Below are 22,740 nucleotides of genomic sequence, written 5' to 3'. Positions count from 1 at the left end.
GTCTGCAGCAACATCAGCCCAGAATAATGTACCCATGTAAGTCCTCTCCGCCTCTCCCCACCCCTCTCTTCCTAACTTAAACAACAAAATAACTGCCCAAAAGTGATTGGAAGGAATTTTGCCAAGAAAGATAATGTATGAAAGTGTTTTAGAAAAGTGTGAAGTACTAGATGGATGTAAGGCATCTGTATTATTGCCACAAAGCCCAGGCAGCTGGGGCAAGTGATTATTTCAGTACAATAATAATTCAATATATTGATTCAAAGCAAAATGAGCCCAAAGAAAACTGTTGGAAAAAAGTCTTCTATGGAAAGAGATGTCTACTCTAGGCCCCTTTTTAAACATTTGTCCCTAGAGTTATAAGCTTTATTAACCAGAGTATTGGAAGTATGGCCTAATGTAATTATTGTAAGCTGCTCCATTTCATTTACTATATAAATAGCAATACATCTGCTTATGTGCATGCATAACTCAGTAATGTGATCTGACTATGTATACAGTAATTGCATGGAGAATATTTATAGCTCTATAAATCCATGAAGGCATATATAAAAATGATCAATTTCATTTTAGGGGCTCCAAAGTAATTTAAACCCATAATCTTAGCCTATTCCAGCACACCACAAATATCCATTTTATAGAAGGGCAAATGGCAAAAAATAAGTGTTGGGCTTGGTCCTCCGACACTCATTTCCAGTTGCACAAATATCATATCAAACTTACCTGTGCGAATTTGTCCTTTGCCATAAATTGCCCTCTGCCAAGTTAACTTTGGTGAAACCCTGTCCTTGGCAGGGACTGGCCATGAGAGATGATAATTTAGCCACTGAGTCAGGTACACCCTGACCTTTTTGTGATGGCAGCCAAAGAAGGTGCTGGAGGGAGACTCATCAGTTGACAATGATGATGGAATCGACCCCTTCTCATTGTCCTTACTTCCCAGCCAACACAGAAGGGGAATCTGGTTCAAGATATTTTCTGGGACCTCTCCACAACTTTCTGCCATAAGATTTATATTAGAAACTAAGTAAACCACAACATAGTTGAGGAACTTTCTCAAAAAACAGAAAGTCAGTAAAATTCCACTTCTCTGACATTCTGCTCACAAAAATGATTAGAACTATTTTAATCCAAACTGGCCAAACTCTAATCGAAGATGAAAGTACTAGGTTTTTAGAGATAATATATAGGTATTGGCTTGAAGCTTAGACAGTCCTGGATTCAATTCTTGGCTTTGTCACCTCCAAATCTAGTGGCCTGGGGCAAGTTCCTTGACCTCTCCAAGCCTCAGTGCACACATGTGTAAAATGAGAGAGGAATCACCCAGCAGGCAAAGTGGTCCTAAGCTTTAGAAACAATGCTTATAAAGTGCCTGCCTCATATAGACCACAACAAATAGCAGCGCTGATTATTACTATGTGAAATGTTATTCCAGAGTATAATAAAATCCTCTGAAGCACAGTATCTTTTGGGGTGGGAAGAAAAGCAAGAGGGAATCTAGAACATGTTCTAACTTTGATTTTAGCCAAGCATAAATCATGAGTGTTAGGATCCCGGGAAGAGGGCAAGTGCAGTAGAGATGGGAACACCGGAGGCCTGTGAGTCTGTCTGTTCGCAGATGTTCTCTTCCCACCGATTAGGTAAATTCAAGTTCTTCATATACATTCCAGTCCTGAATTCAAGAGATAGAAAGCCTACCCTTTTCAACTCTCATGCCCCAAATCTGGTGGGACTTTTCAGACAAATTGCAGACTCTAAAATATAGGTACAGATGTCAGCTTCAGTATGATGTTCGTGTCAACGCAGAGGGAGATCAATGCTGAACGATTTTTCTGTCTACATTTCTAGCTTTTCAGAAAGAAATTGAGATGTTTTGATTAAAACTCATTTTATGAAGGAAGGGAAGAGAGGGAGGGAAGGAAAGAAGAAAGAAAGAAAAAAATGCATTCCCTCTGCGGTTGTACTTTCATCCTGTCTTGGTTGCCTTTAGGGAAACCGGGACCATGTGTAATAGCAAAACAAAGGCCTTAATCTGGTTTCTAGTGCCACCTACTGGGTTCTGTGGGAATTACAGCCAACATCCTCCAGCGTTCCCAAAATTACACCTGTACAAGCCACAGAGGCGGATGGGGAAGGATCTCTGTCAATTGCTGTGTTTGCAGTGCGAAGTGGGGCAAAGCTGGCAGCTTATAGCACAATAACAAAGGTGACAAAATGAGAATGTAAGACCCTGAACTGCAGATTTTCTGAAACGTGAAAGGCTCTGATCTTTAAGAAGGTGAATGTCAGATGATCCCAAAATGTCATCATCCCACTTGAAGATGACAAGGTAGTTCTCAAAAGCAATGAAAATTAGCATAAAAGCTTAATGCTATATTATTTGTAGAGCAGCTGTGTTGAACAGTGATTAACAGCATGAATTCTAGAGGCAGACCGCCTAAGTTCAAATCCAAGCTGTTGATAATTATTAGATGTACAAGGCAAGGCAAGTCACATCAACTCTGGGCTTCCGTTTCCTCATCTGTAAAGTGGAGATAATTATAATGCCAACCTTGAGGAGCTACTGTGAGGGAGAGATGAGGCTATACATAGGAAGCACTGTGAACAAAGCCTACAGCATGTTTAGCACGTGGAAAACGTGGCTGTGATTGTAATCCATCATTAGTACATAAAGCAGACTGATATAATGGGAAATGTGCCATAGGAAATGTTCCATAGGAACATTTATATATAATATAGGAACTGATATATATATAAATATATATAGGGACTGATATATATATAATAGGAACTATATAATAGGAATTCCTATATAATAGGAATATATATAACTATATAATATGAATATATAGTTATATATATATAACTATATAATAGGAATTCCTATATAATAGGAATATATATAACTGATATTATATATATAGGAACTGATATATATATAAATATATATAAATGTATATATATATAGGAACTGATATAATGGGAAATGTGCCATAGGAAATGTTCTCCAAAGACCTTTGCATGAGTCCCAGCTCTGCACCTGACCGCTAGGCACCTTTAGGCAAGTCTTTTCAACTCTCTGAACTTCAGTTTTCTCATTTGAAAGACAAGACCACCACCCAACCTACCAGCTCCCAGGCTCACACACTGTTCAAATGTAAACAGGCATGCACTGTTCAAATGTAAAACACCACATACGTATGCAAGGTGCTGTCTGCACAAGAAAACATGCAAAATCCTTACAGTTAAAATGGTTGGGGTTACAAATGCCCAGCAGACTTTCCAGAAGATGTTAGGCTGGAATCCAATCATCATCTCTATATCTTCACAGAATCTTTGCAAGCCTGCAAATAGACAAGCAGAGAACAGGTATAAGGCACAGTAGCAGGAAGGTGAGGTGGTGGCAGGGCAGGCACTAGAGCCCCTCACTCAAGCACCATTGGCTAGGGCTGGCCCCAGCCCGGTATCAACATGACCTCTATTATGCAGGGAACCATCAGACAAATGACTCGCTGCCAGGAAGATTAAGGCAAATTGAACACTTAAATAGATATTAAATATGCTCTGTGGTGAGATTCAAAAATGTCAGCCTGCAGTGACATCTAAAAAGCTCAGTTCCAGCCTGGCCCAGGCTCTCAGCATTGCTACAACCTCACATCTCACGTGTGCAGCTGTTTTCTGAGGTGCTTAGTGACAGCTCTGGCAAAACCAGTGAAGACTGTGGTCAATAAGCTGAGCATATTCTGAAAGCATTGGAATTTAGAGAGAAAAGCATTGGAATTTAGAGAGAAAATCACTGCACACTGGCTTTTATCCCCCACCCTCCCAAAGCCACTCTTCCAATGAGTCATTTATCTTTGTGCCATGCAAGATGATAATAGCACACAAAAACCAACGTAAATTCCAAGTGTCAATCACCCACTTTGTTGGAACTCAAAAGACTGCTATCTTCTTGGTCACTCATCAACCTCACTAAAGTAAAAACAGAGGAGATGGTTACTCTCATGGCCCTAGACAACCGCCATCCCTGCACCCTCTTGGTTTAGGAAGGTTTTTAAAACCACTCCTTGAAAGAAAAAGGCATTGAGAAATATTTTAGAATTGGGCAGTTTCTTGCACTCTTTCCCGACCTCATCAGAACTGTGGCCTTCCCAGGACTGTGGGGCTAAGATGTTGAATGGACCTATACGGTCTCCAAGTTCAAGCTCCTTCGTAGTCAGCAGCTCTGATTTCAACATGGCCTCAGCTTAAAAACTCATCATTCCGGCCGGGCGTGGTGGCTCATGCCTGTAATCCCAGCACTTTGGGAGGCCGAGCCAGGTGGATCACGAGGTCAGGAGATCGAGAACATCCTGTCTAACACGGTGAAACCCCTCCCTACTAAAAATACAGAAAAGCTGGGCATCGTGGCGGGCGCCTATAGTCCCAGCTACTCGGGAGGCTGAGGCAGGAGAATAGCGTGAAACAAGGAGGCAGAGCTTGTAGTGAGCCGAGATCGCACCACTGCACTCTAGCCTGGGTGACAGAGCAAGACTATCTCAAAAACAAACAAACAAACAAACAAACAAACAAACAAAAAACACTTCATCATTCCTTCATCCTCCATCATTTTCATGAAAAGTGGGTAACTGCAGGTCAAGAGGGACATACCAACATCTCCTCCCATCAAGAATACTCCTTGTACATTTTCAGGCCTTCTTTCTAGACCGTGGTCGCTTGCTCCTCCTGTTCTCAGGATTTCCCAGCCTCCTCAGATTTCTGGGTCTTTTGCCCTGAGCTCCACCAGAGCAGGTGAACTCAGTCTCTGGGTGCTCCTCTTCCTGCCTTCACTGGCCACCTCTCCCACTTCTGCCATCATCTCCCTGGACACCACCTGTACTAGCTGCCCTCATCTGATCAGTGTCCCCCACCACCCCCACCTCAGTCCCCACTTATCCTTCCTGGTCCTGTATTTTCAATGCGTGCCCTCTACTACTTGGAAGTGGGGAAGGATGGATGTGATGCAAGAAGATAATCTCTTGCTGGGCTAGAAAGCAGAGACTGGAGTTTTCCTTCTGCAGAATGGAATAGTTCAATTCAGACCCTTAAAAAATGGCCCCGCTGGGCCAGGCATGGTGGCTCTATCCTGTAATCCCAGCATTTTGGGAGGCCGAGGCAGGTGGATCACTTAAGGCCAGGAGTTCGAGATCAGCCTGGCCAACTTAGTGAAACCCCATCTCTACCAAAAATACAAAAAATTAGCCGGGCATGGTGACGCATGCCTGTAATCCCAGCTACTTGGGAGCCCGAGGCAGAAGAATCATTTGAACCCGGGAGGCAGAGGTTGCAGTGAGCTGAGATCGCACCACTGCACTCCAGCCTGGGCAACCAGAGCGAAACTCTGTCTCAAAAAAAAAAAGAAAAAGAAAAAGAAAAAAATGGCCCTGCTGATGTTCTATATCTTGATTTGGGTGCTGGTTACATTGGGGTGAAAATTCATTGAGTTGTACACTCAAGATACATGCTCTTGTGGCAAAAAGGGAACCCTAGTACACTGTTGGTAGGAATGTAAATTAGTACAGCCACTATGGAAAACATTATGGATGTTCCTCCGAAAACTAAAAATAGCACTACCATATGATCCAACAATCCAGCTACTGGGTGTATATCCAAAGGGTGTGACATCAGTATGTCCAAAAGATATCTGCACTCTTATGTTTATTGCAGCATCAATGGAATCAACATAAGTGTGCATCAACTGATGAATGGATAAAGGTGTGGTGTGCATACACAATGGCGTACCATTCAGCCTTTTAAAAGAGTGGAGTTGATGTCACGAGTGATAACATGAACCTGGAGGACATTATGCGAAGGAAAATAAGCCAGGCACAGAAAGACAAACACTGCATGTTCTCACTTATGTGTGGAATCTAAAAAAAAAATTGAACACAGAGAAGGAGACAGCAGAATGGTAGTTACCAGAGGTTGGAGAATGGGGAAAATGGGGAGATGTTTGTCAAGGATACAGTGTTTCGGTTAGACAGGAGGAATAAATGATAAGTATATGAGGTGATAGAAATGTCAATTAGCTTGATTCAATCGTTCCACATTGTATAACACATATAGCATCCCTTTTGTACCTCGTAAATATATACAATTATAACTTGTCAGTATCTAATAAAAAATACATAAATAAATGAAAAATATATCATGTATGTACATTGTACTTCAATCTTAAAATTAACCCAAAAAACTCCACTCCAGACACGACTGTCAAAATAATGGATCCTGAGACCCTTCACAGCCCTCCACTCCTGACATTCGCTTTTACTTCCTACCAAGCTCAGACTGAGAATGTCAGCCACCCCTCATGGACAGCGAGTCTCCAGACCCCTGACAACGGCCATCATGGAGGGCCGCCAAGCCTCAGGGCTGTTGTAGAGGAGCCTGTGCTGGGAACAGTATGACGATTCATCCAAGGCAACTTTTCCCAGCTCACTCTAAAATGCCTTAGGTTGCAGCTGAGCTTCCTGCTCTACTTTAAGGCAAGTCTGACAGCAGTCAGTCACAAACATGGTACAGTGGAAAGAGCACTGGACTGGGAGTTAAGGTCCAAGAGTTGATCCCCAGTTCTTCTACTGACTCACTGTGTGACCTTAGGTGAAACAGTCTTCCTGCCCAAGCTGTTGTTTATTGGGGAGACTGAGCCGAATGAGCTCTTAAGGCTTTTCCGGAGAGGTCAATCCATGACACAAGGACACTCCAGGTTGCTTTCTTGGGTCTACAGGCAAGAACTGCATGCTTTGAGCAGCTGACCCAATCATCTTTGGATTTGTTAGTCTCCTTTAGTTTTTATTACACACCTTCAAATGAGTGGCCTCTGAACACTAGGCCTTCTGAGCATAAGTGAGGGGAGAGAATAAAATAAATAGAAGTCAAAGCTGAGGCCCTCAAAAATATATATAAAGCACCAACAGCAGGCCTCAGTTCTTTTTCTAAAAAAAAAAAAACGAGAGAGAGAGATTCTAGAAATTTCTATTATTAGCATCAATCCTGTTGCCATGTTGTTCCCCTTCATGAAACCATCCCCAAGAGATGGTGGCATGTGGCTTGACTGGGGACACCGATATGATAGGGCTCAAGGTTAGACCTAAGGAATACACATAAGCAGCCTCCTGTAAGAGGAGGGGGTCATGGTAAAAGTGCTCAAGCTCCCCGAGAGGGGATAAAGAGCTGCACCCCAAGCTGTAGGAAGGGGTGGATCATGGGTGCTCAGTTTTCAGCAAGAGACAACTTAATGAAGAGGAGCAGTCCTGGGACCAAGAGTGAAAAGGCTTGGGTTCCAGGGCCAGTTTGGACCCTGGAAAGACATTTCCCCTGTCACGCAACCCTCCTGCACCGTGCCCACTCCTGAGTCAAGCTCTCCAGTTCCTCCAGCCTCTGCCTCACTCCCAGCACCCAGGCCTTGGCCCACATCCAAGTCCCCACCTGAGTCCTTCGCTGAGTCAACAGCTATTTTCATCTTAGGCCTCTGTTTATATGGTTTCCTCTGCCTGCTTTCTCCTTTCCCCTAATCCACATCCGTCTTGCCTTCAAGGCCTAACTCATGATAAAGGAACTGTTCTTGGAGCCTTGAGCATGGGCAAGAGGGACTTGCCTGCTGCATGACCTCAAGCCTGGAGGGGTAAGAGAGCAAGTAGTCAGGCCCCAAAAGGGCTCTGAGCAGCTGATTCTCAAAAATGCGTCTGAATTAGCAGAAAAACAGCAGGGGGGAAAGAAGGTGGTGAACTCATGGCTATTATTTTAGACTCAAACAGATATGAGGCTCAGAAATCAGTCCATGACAAACTGCATACGACCAAAAGATCCTGAACTGAGATGTCAAAGAGTTGCTTCAACCAGTCAATCACTTTCCCCCATGCACCTTTGTGGCTTTTGCCTCTCTAAACCACACCTGTGCCCTTGGTCTGGATATTGTTCATGGGGGCTGCTCTCCCTCCTGGGTGGCCAGGTGTGGTTCGTCTCTGAGCACACAGATCTCTGTGCTCAGAGAGGAACCACACCTGGTTTAGCGCTCTCCAGCTACCATATTGAAATTCATATTTTTTTTAACAAGTGACTCTATATTTTCATTTAGTACTATGTCCCACAAATTACGTCTCCAGTCTTGTGTATACTTTTGGACAAGTAAATCCCCAAGTTATTCTTTTGTAGTTACTGTGAAGGGCCCTCAGCTTAATACTCCCTAAGTCCCAGTGTTTATTTATTTTATATTATTTTTTCTCTGAGATGCCACCTCCAAGGATTTTCTGACTACTCTGACCCTCCATTATCTCTGGGCAACAAAAGGGCTCACAGCCAGGGATGCACAGTTAGCACTGTCCTTCTCCTCAGTGTCTTAAGTGTGTGTGTTCTTCCTTGGGAGCTAGTTGGCAAGTTCCATGACTATAGGATATTATCCCACCCTCTCCACATTCTTAAGAGCCCACATGACATACTCACACACATTTACCTGTGTGAGTTATTAATGAGCTAAAGCCTCTCATTCCTAAAATTTACTGAGTACCAGCAAATGGAACTAGGGAACACTACACCCTGAAATTGGTGGTGTATACCATGACATTTCAGATAAAAACATAAGGGAAAATGGAGCTCAGGGAGGGGGCTCATAGAGAAATAAATTAAGCTTGAATTTGTAGATTTCAGGGGGACAGTTTATTTTTGTTGTTTTGTTGTTTTTGGGGGGTTTTGTACTTTAAAAAATCTTGCTGAGTTCAGCCATCAGGATGGGCAAGAACTGAAAACAGATAGTCCATCAAGCAAAAGCCATTGTCTGCTGTGAATCTAACATTTCTCACAAGAATGTGAAGAGAGGCCATCTGGGAGGTGGAATGTGAAACAAGTAACTGACTGACATGGAAGACAGATCAAGACCACTCCACACTGAGGTTGGGGAAATACACAATGGAGAGCCAGGCAGTTAGCAAGCAGGAGACCTTGGTAGTGGCTGTTCAATCACATTGTTTCTCCAGCCAAAAGGCCCCTGTACTGGCTCCAGAAAAAATGCAAATCATTTTTTCAAAATGACTCTACTTAGATAAAAGTCTGCTAAAGGGACCACTTCTACACAAAACTAAGGGAGTTTTACTTTTAAACCTGGATACCTCGAAGCCAGCTATTGGCCATTGAGGCATGTTGACTTGAGAACGTCAAACAACTGTTTCAATCTAATAAATACAACTTGAAAATTGTCCCTACCATATTTCAAATGTTTGGATGATATCGTCTAGAATCTAGAGATTATGAGAAACAAGAAGAAAACACAAATCTCTTCAATTCACTGGCTTATTCTTTTCATTCTGGCTAGGAAAGTAGTACATCAAGTGAGTCAGGTTCATTTTAACCCTTCACAGGTTTATGTTCTACTATTTTAAATGAACCCTGCACTGGTTTGGGGCCTCATCATCTCAATAAAGAATACACTGTCTTCTGGGATATAAATTACAGATTTGTGCAGGCTTTTTTCTTCTTCTTTTTACCTCAAACATTCATGTTAGCTTATTTTTCTTCCTGAGATTCACTTCTTAGAATTCCATCCAGATCCAAATCAGAGGCGCACACCCACATCCGACACTGCAGAAGTCAGGTTCAACCTGAGCCCAGCACAGAGTCAACCTGATTCTGGAGGCAAGCCCAACATCAGCACTCTTACTTAGAAACCAGGGGATTCCCTGGGTGGTCCCAAGGAAAATTAACATAGCCCAGGGACTAAAGCACTCAGGATTTATTTTTTCCTTCAGAACTAAGAAACCTATGACTAGATTTGTATGGGGATGCGAGGGAGACTATTTAATTCCTAAAAACAGAAATATTAAGAGGTTTCTATTTTAATGATGTTTTAAACCATCCTGAACAGCCCTGTTTTATAGGGAAGAACTGTGCAAACGTGCCCTTTGTGGCAATCAGCAGTTAGGGTACAGGTAACAGAAGATGTAAATGAGATAGTTACTTGCACTTGGGCCAGTGCTGCAAATAAAGCGCTTTCCCGACTTCGCCAACTGATTGTCTAGTGACCTCAGCTTACATGTGGACCCATGAGGTGGTGAGGTGCCAAAGAAAGACCTTGGAGGCTTCTTTTTGCCTCTCCTGGCAAGGTCTTTGGTTTCTGGGCACAAAGTTAAGATATGCTGTGGTGGATTTCACTGGGTTTCTACCACTCTCTGCTCAAGTAAAAAGCACTTTGAAGCCTCACCCTAACTCCGACAGCAGGTCTTCAATCACTGCAGGATCTAGGCAGTCTTATCAGCCAAAAGTGCTGGCAGCTTGGTCTCTGATCTCATCAGGACAGCTGGCATGCCTGCCCACCTCTCTTGCCAGGAACTAAACTCTCCCTGCAGTGGGGATGTGATCTCTAGTCTGAGACAAATTCCCCTTCTACTAATGCCCAAAATTGACTGCAGGTATCATCCTGTTTCTGGAGTACCAGGAGGTTTACACAGGAGGTTTCTTTTTTCCATCTTGATTCCCACTCCACCCCCTTTATTTTAATGAGTTTTCCAGAAAAGCAAGAAGCTGTTAAGCACCTCTTCGGTGGAGGCTAACAATTACATTAAAAATAAGATGCTCATAACAAGGATACCTGGAGGTTAGGGTGAGCTTTGCTGGGCCCCGAGTTTAAAGACCAGAGCTCTGCAGACCCCTCTGGCCTAGACCCCTCTTCCTTTGGGCTTCAGAGGGTACATCTGTCCCTCGAGCATATCCTGCATTCCAAATAATATCTTGCACTTCCTTTTAGCTTAAAATATGTTGCTGTCTCTTTTGGGATCTGAAGTGCAGTTAGATAGTCTGAACCGGAAGTGTTCGCCTTCCTGATATTTGCTATGGTGGCCTTATATATATATTAGTGAGGCCTCGGGACAGTTCTGAGCAGGCTTCCAAGCAGAAATAAGTCAGTAGGGTCTTGAATCAAATAGGACTTTCTTGAACTCACCGACAGTGCATACAAGGGACCAGGAGATGCCCTTGAAACCCCAAGGACAAACACCTCCACACAAAGGGAAAAGATGGCATCTGATAGCTCACCATTTCTGTTCTTGATAATGGTCCCACTGATATGGCATGCTGGTTGCTATTGTGATAGTAGGAAGGATAAACTGGAAGTCTATTCCTGGAAAAATCTGCAATTGAGATATTGCATCACAGGCTCCTATTATGCTAATACAATTTCCTAAGGATCTGTGAGCTGAGTGGTCTCTGTTCTCACTACAGTACCCAGGGACCAGCTACAAAGTTACCCCTCAATTCAAGCTGCATGGGTATTGAATACCAGGAAATAAGTTCACGCCTGCAAAGTAGCCTCCTCCTTCCTGATCTGGCCATTGTTCAAAAGCATTAACTGTTCAAATGCCAGATCATACTCAAAGGGGTGTCCAAGTCCTAGGAATTTCTGATACAAAGATTTTTAAGTTTCGCCTTCCGCCACCTCTTGTTTCCCTATTAAATTTGGATCACAGTGGTCCTGAGGCAAGTTTGGAAACAAAAGTGCAGCTCTCTTAGGTTTCCTAAATAGTTGCAATTTAAGCCCTGTATTGTCTTATTAAGTATGGGAAATCCGCTTGCAATGAATGCCTTACCGACACTCAAGCTCTACTTCAGCAACAGGCACAGTGATTTCCTTACCATACACATAAGAGATCCCCACGAGCTCAAAAATGGCAATGATGACAAGGGCATAGGAGGCAGCATAGGTGTCCACAAGCTGAAACATGTAAATTCCACCCTAACAGGAGAGAGAAACAACCAATATCAAATGCGTCCTGAAGCCAGGCTGTCTCTTCCCACGTTTAACAGCCAGTTTTCTCAATCCTAAAAAGAGTCAGGTGCAAACAGGAGTCCATGCATCTCCCCTCCTCTCAGTAGCAGTAACCTACACCTGGTCCAGCATGTAAGCTGGAGACCTTGCTGAGTCAGCAAAGCAGTTCCTCAACAGGATCCGAGCTAATCAATATAACAAGCACCAAAAAAAGCGATTTAACATCTTATTCTTGAAAGGCAAAGGTCAATGTCTGAAGAAGTATATGTGAAAGCAGCCAGATTGCTTTATTTTTGCTTTAAGCAATTAATCATTTCCACCTATGTATCTGCATTCGATTGACCCTCCGATGACCTTTAGGTGTCTCTGGGTATTTCTCACACACACCCACGTATCTCTACCTCAATCTTTAAGTCTCCCTACAGTAAATAAGGTATAGAGACCTTCACATTCCAATCCGTTATTTTACAGAAGAAGAAATTAAAGCCCTGAGTAGTTAACTTGCTCAAGGCCACAGAGACAACAAAAGCAATATATATACTGAGCTAACACAATTTACCAAGACACTTGGGACTGGAACAAACTGAAGTGGCTGTTGACTCATATATGACAGTAATCATCAGAAATTGTACCTGATTGGTAAATAAAGATTTGTATGTATTCTGTTTTCTTTTTTCTAATTTTTTATTTACTTTTTAGAGGCAGGGTCCCACGATGTGGCCCAGGCAGGAGTATAGTGGCTATTCACAGATGCAATCAGAGCACACTGCAACCTTGAACTCCTGGCCTCAAGCAATCCTTCTGCCTCAGCCTCCCAAGTAGCTGGGACTAGAGACATGCGCCACTGCACCTATTTTCTTAAAGTAGGACACACCTGCCTTGTTGGCTCAATAAGGCTACATCTCAATTATGAAGATACTAGAAGCATCACTGGTAGCCAAGATGACATATTTCCCTCTGCAGTCAGAATCCCTAATGAACTGGTGCCATCTACATGGAAATGGTAGTGATTTGCCTTTGATTATAAGGTCTGAGAGCTAAGGGTTGAAGGACAGATAGCTATTGGCCCCCCACCCACCTGCCCCCACCCCAAGCCTGTGCCTAGGAGGCAGCTTACCTGAGTGATCATTGGAAAACCCATGATGAAGAAACAAATGCAGCAGCCCAGAGTAAACACTGGCTTGTGTGTGCGTAGGTACTTGGGAAACTCGTCTGAGATGGAGGTCACTATGGTCTCGATGGTGGCAAACTGGAACCGTGTCAGGAAATGAACATCTGAGTCAAATTGTACCACCCAGAAGGTACCCCCAAGCCCTTTGTATGTCCCATCCAGGAAAGTTGTATTTGTGTTAGGTTTGGTCTTTAGGATGGCATTCCCTCAATGGGTCTAAAAAGCCTCCTTGGGGTCCAACCCACCAGGGCAGCCAAGAGAACCCAAGCAGGATGTGAGCTTTAAAAATTGCACTTCCAACCCCCAGAGACTTGCATTCATATTCACCCATTAGGACAGTTTAAGTTTCACTTTGTATTCATGAGATGTAAATTCCTCTCCTCCAGTTTACCTTGCATTTGCTCTTCTACTTGAGGAAAAACCCTCTTTGCACCCAAGGACTAAACTCTGAGCACCTGTCAGCATGATCGGCGGTTGTCTCAGCCCCACAGCAATTTCCCGAAAATTGATTCCACATTATTCTTTATCCAGCCCTACAGAATTTGCTTTGGCAAAATGACACGAAGGCAGGAGGTACACAGGCTAAAAGTTGCCACATAGAACAGAGGGAGAAGGAAGGAGAGAGGATGACTCTCTTGCACCATTACATGAGCACCCAAAATACAAGGTGATCCTGAGCCCTACACAGGCTCTTCAGCATCTCTAGATCTCTTGGGAGAAACATTCAGACACCCGTAAGCCTACCCCTCTCCTGAAGGGTGAACCCAGGACCCAGGAGAGGGGGAGTCTTCAAGTGGAGCATGGGATAGAGACTGATGGAAAAGGGGCTCACCATAGTGTCAAGTCCAAGAGTGAGGAGCATCAGGAAAAAGATGATGGCCCAGAACGGAGAGAGAGGCAGCCTGGTTAAGGCTTCCGGGTAAACCACAAATGCAATGCCTGGCCCTGGAAGGAACAAGACAGATGATTGCAGGCAGGCCCTACTCAAGGCTGCTCTTCCCAGAGCCCAGAGGGCCTTCTCTCTGCTGAGATCCTCATTTATTACTTCTTATATGCTGCTTCCACTGTTGGTTATTTTTTACTCATCTCTATCCATTTCCTCAATTAGACCATAGGCTCCTTGAAGGGAAAGACCAAAGGAATTAGGTCAACAGCTAGGAGAACTCACAGGAGAGGCCTAAAAATAGTGTCTAAGCAGAGACTCAGAGGCAACTCTACTGGACTCCACGGCTAGGCTGTGTACCATGTACATAGGATCTTTGTATTGGATGAATTAAAGGAAAACGTAATTAATTACCCTTTACAGCAGTAGTACTCAACCAGCAGTGATTTTGCAATGTTTGGGATATTTGGCAATGTCTGCAGACATTTTTTATTCTCACGGGTGAGCTGGGGGTAGGGGTAGGATAACTACTGGCATCTAGTGGGGTGGAGGCAAGGGATGCTGCTAAGCCTCTTACAATGCACAAGAGAGCTTCTTGCCAACAAAGAATTATCCTGTCTCAAATGTCAATAGTGCTGAGGTTTGAGAATCCCTGCTCTAAAAGTTGGAACATGACCAGAATGACATTATTTCTTCCTTTATTTATTTTATTAAGTTCTGGGGTGCACGTGCAGGTTTGTTACATAGGTAAACGTCTGTCATGGTGGTTTGCTGCACAGATCACCCTATCACCTAAGTATTAAGTCTGGCATGCATTAGTATTTCTTCCTTTAACTACCCTTCCTCCTACTTAGTCCTCCAGGAGAAAACATTCACATAAAATATGAATCTAACACTTTCAGGATCTTGCACTATTGGTATAAATGGGGCTACATCAGTCCTAGTAGTTAGTCGGGCTGGTGGGGGCGGCACATGAAACATCATGTAAGGGTTAAGAGGGTTCAGTCTCTAAGGGTTAGATCTGGTCCAAATCCAGATTCCGTGACTTACCATCTGTGCAACCCTAGACAAGTTATTTAATTTCTGTAAGCCTCAATTTTGTCCATCTGTAAAACAGGGACAAAAATAGGACCTCACAAGGTGGTTACAATGAACAAATGAGAAAACGCAGGTAAAACACTGAGCCCAGTACCCCCTACATCATCAACACCCACAGAATATTATCTTCTATTATGAGTGGCCTATGAACTTGGAAGTTAGCAGTTCTGATTCAGGTTTTCTCTAGAACACTTCATGTGGTCTTGGTGGGGAAGTCTGAGCGTCAGTTTTCTCTGCTATCATAAAGCTCTGCCATTCATTCTCCCTGCCTCACGGCCTCACTGGGAAGATTACTGTAATCAAAGGTGGCTAAAGACACAGCAGTTGTGAATTTCCCCGTAAGTAGAAAACTAAATGATAATGGGCAGAGACAAGTGAATGTGGGCGCCGGGATAATCCACAGCCAGCACACGTCCACAATCAGCAATCACAGCACCTAGAATGTTTATAACTCAAGCATAACAGCACTTTTTTAAACTGGAATTTATCAGGTTGTTAGTTCCTAATGTTGCCTAGGGCCTTTGTGTATTTAAAATATAAAGCCTCAAATGCCAGAGATACCCCCGCTTTACGCATTTATTGAACAGACTGTAGAGCCAGCCTCTGAAGGTTCCCTATGTGAACCGTAAAAGAAAAGTCTGTATTAAACTAAAGTTCAAAATAGGTCTCAAATGCAGAACAACAAGGAAGTCAGTTTAATGTTCTGGCGACAGTCAGGCCCGTAAAGCCAACAAGAAGATCTTGAATGGCCACTACCAGAGGTCCTCAGCTGCTTACTTTAACAGGATTCTACCCTTTGGGCTTTACAGCTTTTTTTAGAGGAAACAAGTGATTTCAAAATATTCAGCCTGCTTCCATTTCAGCTGCCTCCCTAAAGCACCCAGGTGAAGGCATTCTTTGCAAGCTAAATTACAGCAGACTCCACTTACCCAAGGCAGATGGGGAGCGGAGTCATCTAGAGAATAACATCGTTAGATGTTTAAAAGAGTATATGACCAGTCTGATGCAGGCCAAGTTCTGCCTCTCTCCTCTCCCACTGGGAGGCAGTAGAGCCCAGTGGCTGGAGTACAGGCTCTCTTCCTCATGGATTAAAAAACTGGCAGCCAGGTGCGGTGGCTCACGCCTGTAATCCCCACACTTTGGGAGGCCAAGGTGGGCAGATCACAAGGTGAGGAGTTCAAGACCAGGCTGGCCAATATGGTGAAACCCAGTCTCTACTAAAAATACAAAAATTAGCTGGGTGTAGTGGCGGGCGCCTGTAGTCCCAGCTACTCAGGAGGCTGAGGCAGGAGAATGGTGTGAACCCGGGAGGCAGAAGTTGCAGTGAGCCAAGATGGCACCACTGCACTCCAGCCTGAGTGACAGAGCAAGACTCCATCTCAAAAAGAAACAAAAAACAAACTGGCTGTACCTCTTACTAGCCGAGGACTTAGGGGAGTCACTTGTTCTCTCTAGACAAACTTTAGTTTCTTTATCCACACAATGGAAATAGTAATAGTACCTACCTTTATAGAGCTTCCGTGAGAACTAAATGCATCAACACAAGTAAAAAGCTTAGAACAATGCCTGGACATACTAGGAACTCAGAAAACACAGACCATTATTAGTCTTCTTATGAGAAGGGATCAAAGGGGCTCTTCATTTCAGTAACTTGAGCAGAGTCTCCAGAGATCCTACCATGAGAGCCTCCTTTATCCTAGAGTGCCACTAAAGACACAGCAAGGGGCTCTGGTCAGTGCAATGCATCAAGGCCCATAGCACAGCTTGGGTAGCCACTCTGCTGTGATAACTATTACAAATTGAATGAGCTCTCTGAGGATATGCCACCTGGACTTCTGTGCCTTTGGGCAGAAGGATTGGGATACAGGCGATAGACAGATGGCTGCATGGAAGTGGGACATCAGTGCTGTTTGAGAATGCTCATTTTGATTAGTAAGGTATCTGAACTATTAAGGGGCAAGGGAACCAAAGTAGTATTTCTAGTGCTCCTGTTAGCTGAGAGTTACCTACACCTGGGAATGCTAAATAAATATGCAAATTTCTGCTTATCTACTCTGGTGTAACTCAGTGTTTCTGCTGTTGGATAAGCATCTTTGTTTGGCTTCAGGATAGATTCTGAACATGAGTCACCGCTCCATAGGTGGCAATGCATATGGTGGCAAGATGGCTCTGAAGGGCTAACTTTCCTGGAAGCTGCTTTTCTAGAGTAGTTCCCCGAGAACATGCCCCCTTCCCTATGCCTATCATAAAAGCAAAACACAGCTTGGTCTCTTCACCAATCCCATCCTCAGCCCCTCAAAATTTTGATAAGACCAAGATTTAAGGTGATCATTTTGGTAGAAATGCCTCTTTTAGAAGGGAGTGGTAAACTAAATCGAATAGTGTTAGGTCATTAAAGAGAACCTCTATTTGACTAAAGATCAAAACTTAGTTACCAAAGTTGGGTCAGCAAAAATGTCCTGAATGTCTATATGCCAGTGTTGCCCAGCAAGGAGGAAATGGGGCTCGGGTTGAATGCAGGCCTGACCCCAAATCTCTGTCCTGTATTCTGCAGAGCCTCCATTATATCAAGGCAAGTAAGACAAGCCTGTAAAGCACATATAAAAATACATCCAGGTTCAGATGAGCAGGAAAGCTTCCCCAGTGGGTCTGGGAGAAGATCTCATGGGCCTTCTCCTGTGAGAGATGAGGCCCACCCATCCCTGTGCCAGAGCAAGAATTAACACAACAGGTTAGAACCTGTTAGAAGTGCCCTTATCCTTGTTCAAATCAAAGGAAGTGAAAAAACACTGGAAAGGAGAAATTTCAGAGGAAAACATGGGCAATTTGTTGGCTGCATTTTACACACCAGATAAACAACATTCTGTTTGAGTTTTTGCAATATCTCCCCAGAAATCCGTTTCCTGGAGCAGAAAGGAGTTCAGAATCATTTACTAACCTGGCCCACATCTCAGGATTCACAGTCTCTAGCAGGTTGGCCACTGGTTCCAAAAGAACTCAGTAATGTCACAAAAAGCAAAATGCCTAAGATCTTCTAGAAAATGGGACAGAACCTATCTGCTCCAACCACTCTGCTAGGAGGAAATGAGGTTACAGGACAGCTGGAAGTGACTCCAGTACCTCTAAGGACAAAAACCCGTTTACCCTCTCACTTTCCCTCCCTGCCTCCCAGGGTATCTGAGAATTCTCAACCAGGGAGAGCCATTGCTTATCTCCTGGGGCCCCTCTAATTTAGTGCATTGCTGCGGAACCAAACACCCCTCAGGGTTTCACACTCTCTCCAGGGAGAGATAATTGCACCCCTGGAACGTGCTGGCTCTTTAACTCTTTGAGGCCCCTGGTGCACCATCAGCATGAATTGGCGCAGTAATGAATTATCCCTGGGGAGCCAGAAGAAATCTTAGTATCCAAGAAGGTGACATTTCCAGGGCTTAGTTCTCTCACCACATCTGAGCCATTATCTGAGAATTGCAGTCAGCTCCTTGAAGGAAGATAACTGCCCAGACAAGCCTCTCACAGGTACGCCCCTTGGTTGTCCAGGGCCACAGTCATGCCCCACAGCATGAGGCACATGACCAACACACTAGGCATCCCATAAATGTATGAATTGAGAATGAGATCATAATGGTAAACAACAGACACAATGAAATCCCTTGATCACTGAAACCTACTAAATATACAAATCCTTTGTGGAACCAGGCTGGGTGAAAATGAAGAGTTAAACTAAAATCTTGAATGCTTTCTCTGCAAAATGCTGTCCTAGTAATATGGATTAAGTGAAATAAAAATGAAAGCTCTTTGTCAACTTGAAAGCACCATACAAATGTTAGCCATTAATAAAAAGATCATCTGGGTAGAGAGTAAACATTTATTCCACATGCCTCTCCACCCACCCAGCATGATCCAACATTTCTACCCACTGGGGAAAAAAACTGCAGGTCTGCATTGCTAACTAAGCAGAAGGCCCTGAAAGCACATTTGACCTAACAATCAGAAAAGTGCTTTGTAAGGAAAATGCTCCTCTGAAGTCAGTTCTCTCACTAAGCCTTGGTTTCGACAGGGCCTTCTGCAATGAATGTCATCCTACAGCAGCCTGTGCCCACATCAGCTCCTGAGGCAATGGTTTGCCTAATAAATTCTCTACTCATACCTAACAGGTATAACCCTTATTTCTACAGACTGGAGCTAAATTAAGAGGGGCAAGGTAAGAGGAAGGAGAGGCGAGGAGAAGGAAAGAGGGCTTTTAAAGCAATCCCTCCAGTTAGAGACCAGCCAGTTCTGACTCTGCAGTGAGCTTCCTACTTGAGCCTGCCTTGGTCCCTCTGTAAAGAAGGACCTGGGCTCCTCCACCCTCTATCCTGTTCCAGAAGGCCAGCTTCCCAGCATAGTATAAATTAGGAGCTTGTGACATGAGCCTGGGACCTGCCCTGCAACAGCAGGGTAGCAACTGTCCTGTACCTTGGTCTGCCACGTTCTCAATGTTGACTTTGCGTTCATTGGCCATGAAGCCGATAACGGAGAAGATGACGAAGCCGGCAAAGATGCTTGTGGCACTGTTGGTGCAGGTGACAATTAGAGTGTCCCTGGAAGGAAGAGACCAGAGTTTTCCATTAGGTGTACTTGGTGAGTGGAAAGGGACAAGGGGAAGGACACACAAATGTGTGCCCACATGTTTGTCTGCACATGTGTAGGCATATATGTGTACGTTCATGTGCTAACCACAGGCTCCCTTGGGCTCATTTAAAAAGCACCAAAAGGCTCAGAAGATATCCCCTAATAGCCCTGATTCAGGGCCTCTGGGCCAAAGCTCTGACTCCATGATCTATATAAATGGGTCTCAACTCATCTGCTGTGGTCTGAATCCCCCCATCTCAAATTCATTGGCTGAAACTTAATCCACAATTTGATAGTATTAAGAGGTGGGGGCTTTAGAAAAGTGATTAAGTCATGAAGACAGAGCCAACTCATGGGATTAGTGCCCTTATAAAGCAGGCTGAAGGCAGTGTGTCTGCCTCTTCCACCATATGAAGACACAGCAACAAGGTGCCATCTTTGAAACAGAGAGCAGCCCTCCAGACAATGAATATTCTGGCACCTTGAACTTGGACTTCCCAGCCTCCAGAACAGTGAGCAATAAGTTTCTGTTGTTTATAGCCAAAAGTCAGTTAAAGATACAAAAATATAGCTAGATAGGAGAAATAAACTCTAGCATTCTATAGCACTATAGGATGACTATATTAACAACCATCCCAGCCGGGCACGGTGGCTCATACCTGTAATCCCGGCACTTTGGGAGGCCAAGGCAGGTGGATCACCTGAGGTCAGGAGTTCGAGACCAGCCTCACCAACATGGTGAAACCCCGTGTCTACCAAATACACACACACACACAAAAATTAGCGGGGCATGGTGGCACATGCCCGCAATCCCAGCTACTTGGGAGGCTGACGCAGCAGAATTGCTTGAACCTGGGAGGTGGAGGTTGCAGTGAGCTGAGATTGGCCATTGCACTCCAGCCTGGGCAACGAGAGCGAAACTCCATCTCCAAAAAAAAAAAAAAAAAAAAAAAAAAATCATCCTACAGCACTATGAGATGACTATATTAACAACAATTTATTTTATGTTTTCAAACAGCTAGAAGAATGAACTGTCAGTGTTTTCAACACAAAGAAATGATAAATGTTTGAGGTAGTAGATATGCTAATTACCCTGATTTGATCATTACACATTGTATACATGTACCGAAATATCACACTGTACTCCATAAATATGCATAATTACTATGTGTCATTTAAAAATAATAAAAGCAAAAAATGTATAAAGAAAAAATATTACTCAGTCTATGGCATTTTGTTAGACAATCTGAACAAACTAAGACATTATTCCAGGGGCAGAGGTAAATCTGTCCATCAGAACAGAAATTGAGGAGATGGGGCCTTGGTCGGCTCCAGGACAGGAACTATGTGTGAGGGAAGAGAAGGCAGTCGGAAAGTCAAATGACCCTAAAATGTGAGGGTAGCCTGGAGTTGGGACACACAGGGTTGAGAAGGACAAAGGGGCAGGGGAGGGAAGAGAGCCCAGTGTCTCTACCTTCATCGCAGAGCCTGCTGCTGGTAAGATAGCCAGGGTTTCCCAGTCTACCTTCAGTCATCCTAGATTCAAATGTGAGGTCACAGCTAGACGGGCTACACTGTAACCCAGGGCTACACTGAAATCCTGGTTCTCCCGCCTTTTAGTGGCATGACCTTGAGCAATCCACTTCCTTTCCACTCTGATTTGAAATGACAGCAATGAGTCTATCTGTCATAGGCTGTTGCCAGGACAGAATGAGATGATACCTGTACTATGCACCGCCTAGCACAGAGCAAGTGTGCAGCAAATGATCCACCTTGTCTGACCCCTTAGTTTACTGATGAGGAAACTGAGGCCCAGGGAAAGGTAATGGACTAATTAATAGTGTGGGCCAGGATATGAATCTAGATTTTCAAGCTCTCAGCCACACCACAGCCTCATTTCTAATAAAGAAGATAGCAATGCTTCACCCTTTAATGGTGTTCAGACTGATTTGGGTGAATGGTTAATGAGCAGTTGTGACTAATGAAGTTTAAATACCATAGTCTGTTACTCAAGGTCATTTTGAACTGAATTGTGTCTTCCTACCACTCCCCTACCCCTACCAAATTCATATTTTGTCATCCTAATCACTAGTATCTCAGAATGTGACTGTATTTGGAGATAGGGCCTTTAAAGAGGTAATTAAGTTAAATGAAGTCATTAGAGTGGTCCCTGATCCAATGTGACTGATGTGACTGGGGTCTTTATAAGAAGAAGAGATTAGGTCACAGCCCCACACAGAGGGAAGACCATCTGAAGGCACAGTCCGTTGTATCCACAGACTAGGTAGCTCACAAATGACTATCACAGAACACAGCCAACTGCACAGTGACCTGCAGACAAACTTGGTTCCATCCTATAAATAGCCACTGAGCCTCCACCATGTGTCAGAGCCAGGTGTGTAAGTGAGGGTCCAGGCCTTCAGAAGATAGTGCCTAGGCCTTAGCAGGTGGTTTCTCCTAGGCCAGAGGCAAATCTTTAGCTCTCCCTAAGATGAAATGTGAGGATGTGGCCTCAGGTGTCTGATAACTCAGTCCATTCTTCTGTCCCACTCACCAGCTATGCCCAGATCTTGTAGTACCTCTACATACCTGTAGCAGTTGTTGTGGAATTTGTTGTAAGAAGAGAGAGTGATCAGGCCTCCCCATGCAGCAGATAAAGAGAAGAAAATCTGAGTGGCAGCATCTTTCCACACCTGAGAGGCAAAAGGGAAAGAGATTCAAGATCCATGAAGGAGACTGGCCCCAGGGGAGAGGAGTCACACACCCAGTGCCATATCATGTTTCCAGGGGAAACATCAGGGACAAGATGACTCCCGACATCAACATCAATGAGAACATAAATCACTTGTGCTGGAAACCAAAGGCATAGTAAATTACCTGGGAGATTTTAACTTCCTCTATCAAAGGTGAGGAACTCAATAAACTACACTACATGCCATGCTCATATGTTCTCTCCTGTAAAGCTAAACGGAAGGGAGAGTCCTTCCTTTAGGTCAATACACTCTCAGAAAATAATAATTTACAACAGAAAAATATAACAACGGATGCAAAATCAAAACACTTTTTAACTGACATTTCTGCAGATTACAACTGCTATTAAATTTCTGAAACTCTGTAGCCCCAATCTCAGTAAAGCAACCTCTATGCCGCTGCAGAGTTTATAGTGTCACGTCCTACCTGCTA

The 22,740-nt window shown here is 43.9% G+C and overlaps 1 protein-coding gene across 1 annotated transcript in view; it reads right to left on the bottom strand.

Moving 5' to 3' along the window:
- SLC6A5 (solute carrier family 6 member 5) overlaps window positions 1-22,740 on the bottom strand; it is a 55,525-nt gene that overhangs the window by 5,153 nt on the left and 27,632 nt on the right. The window contains exons 9-14 of the mRNA XM_055356455.2: window positions 22,147-22,250; window positions 19,402-19,526; window positions 13,795-13,907; window positions 12,909-13,040; window positions 11,659-11,758; window positions 3,244-3,344 (exon numbers count right to left, since the gene is read on the bottom strand). Coding sequence (XP_055212430.2) covers window positions 3,244-3,344; window positions 11,659-11,758; window positions 12,909-13,040; window positions 13,795-13,907; window positions 19,402-19,526; window positions 22,147-22,250 — 675 coding nt within the window. The remainder of the gene's footprint in view (window positions 1-3,243; window positions 3,345-11,658; window positions 11,759-12,908; window positions 13,041-13,794; window positions 13,908-19,401; window positions 19,527-22,146; window positions 22,251-22,740) is intronic.

Source organism: Gorilla gorilla, chromosome 9 (genome assembly GCF_029281585.2).
Source record: "Gorilla gorilla gorilla isolate KB3781 chromosome 9, NHGRI_mGorGor1-v2.1_pri, whole genome shotgun sequence".
Lineage (NCBI taxonomy): Eukaryota > Metazoa > Chordata > Mammalia > Primates > Hominidae > Gorilla > Gorilla gorilla.
Note: the sequence above shows the minus strand (reverse complement) of the source record. Positions and strands in the feature narration are given on the sequence as shown.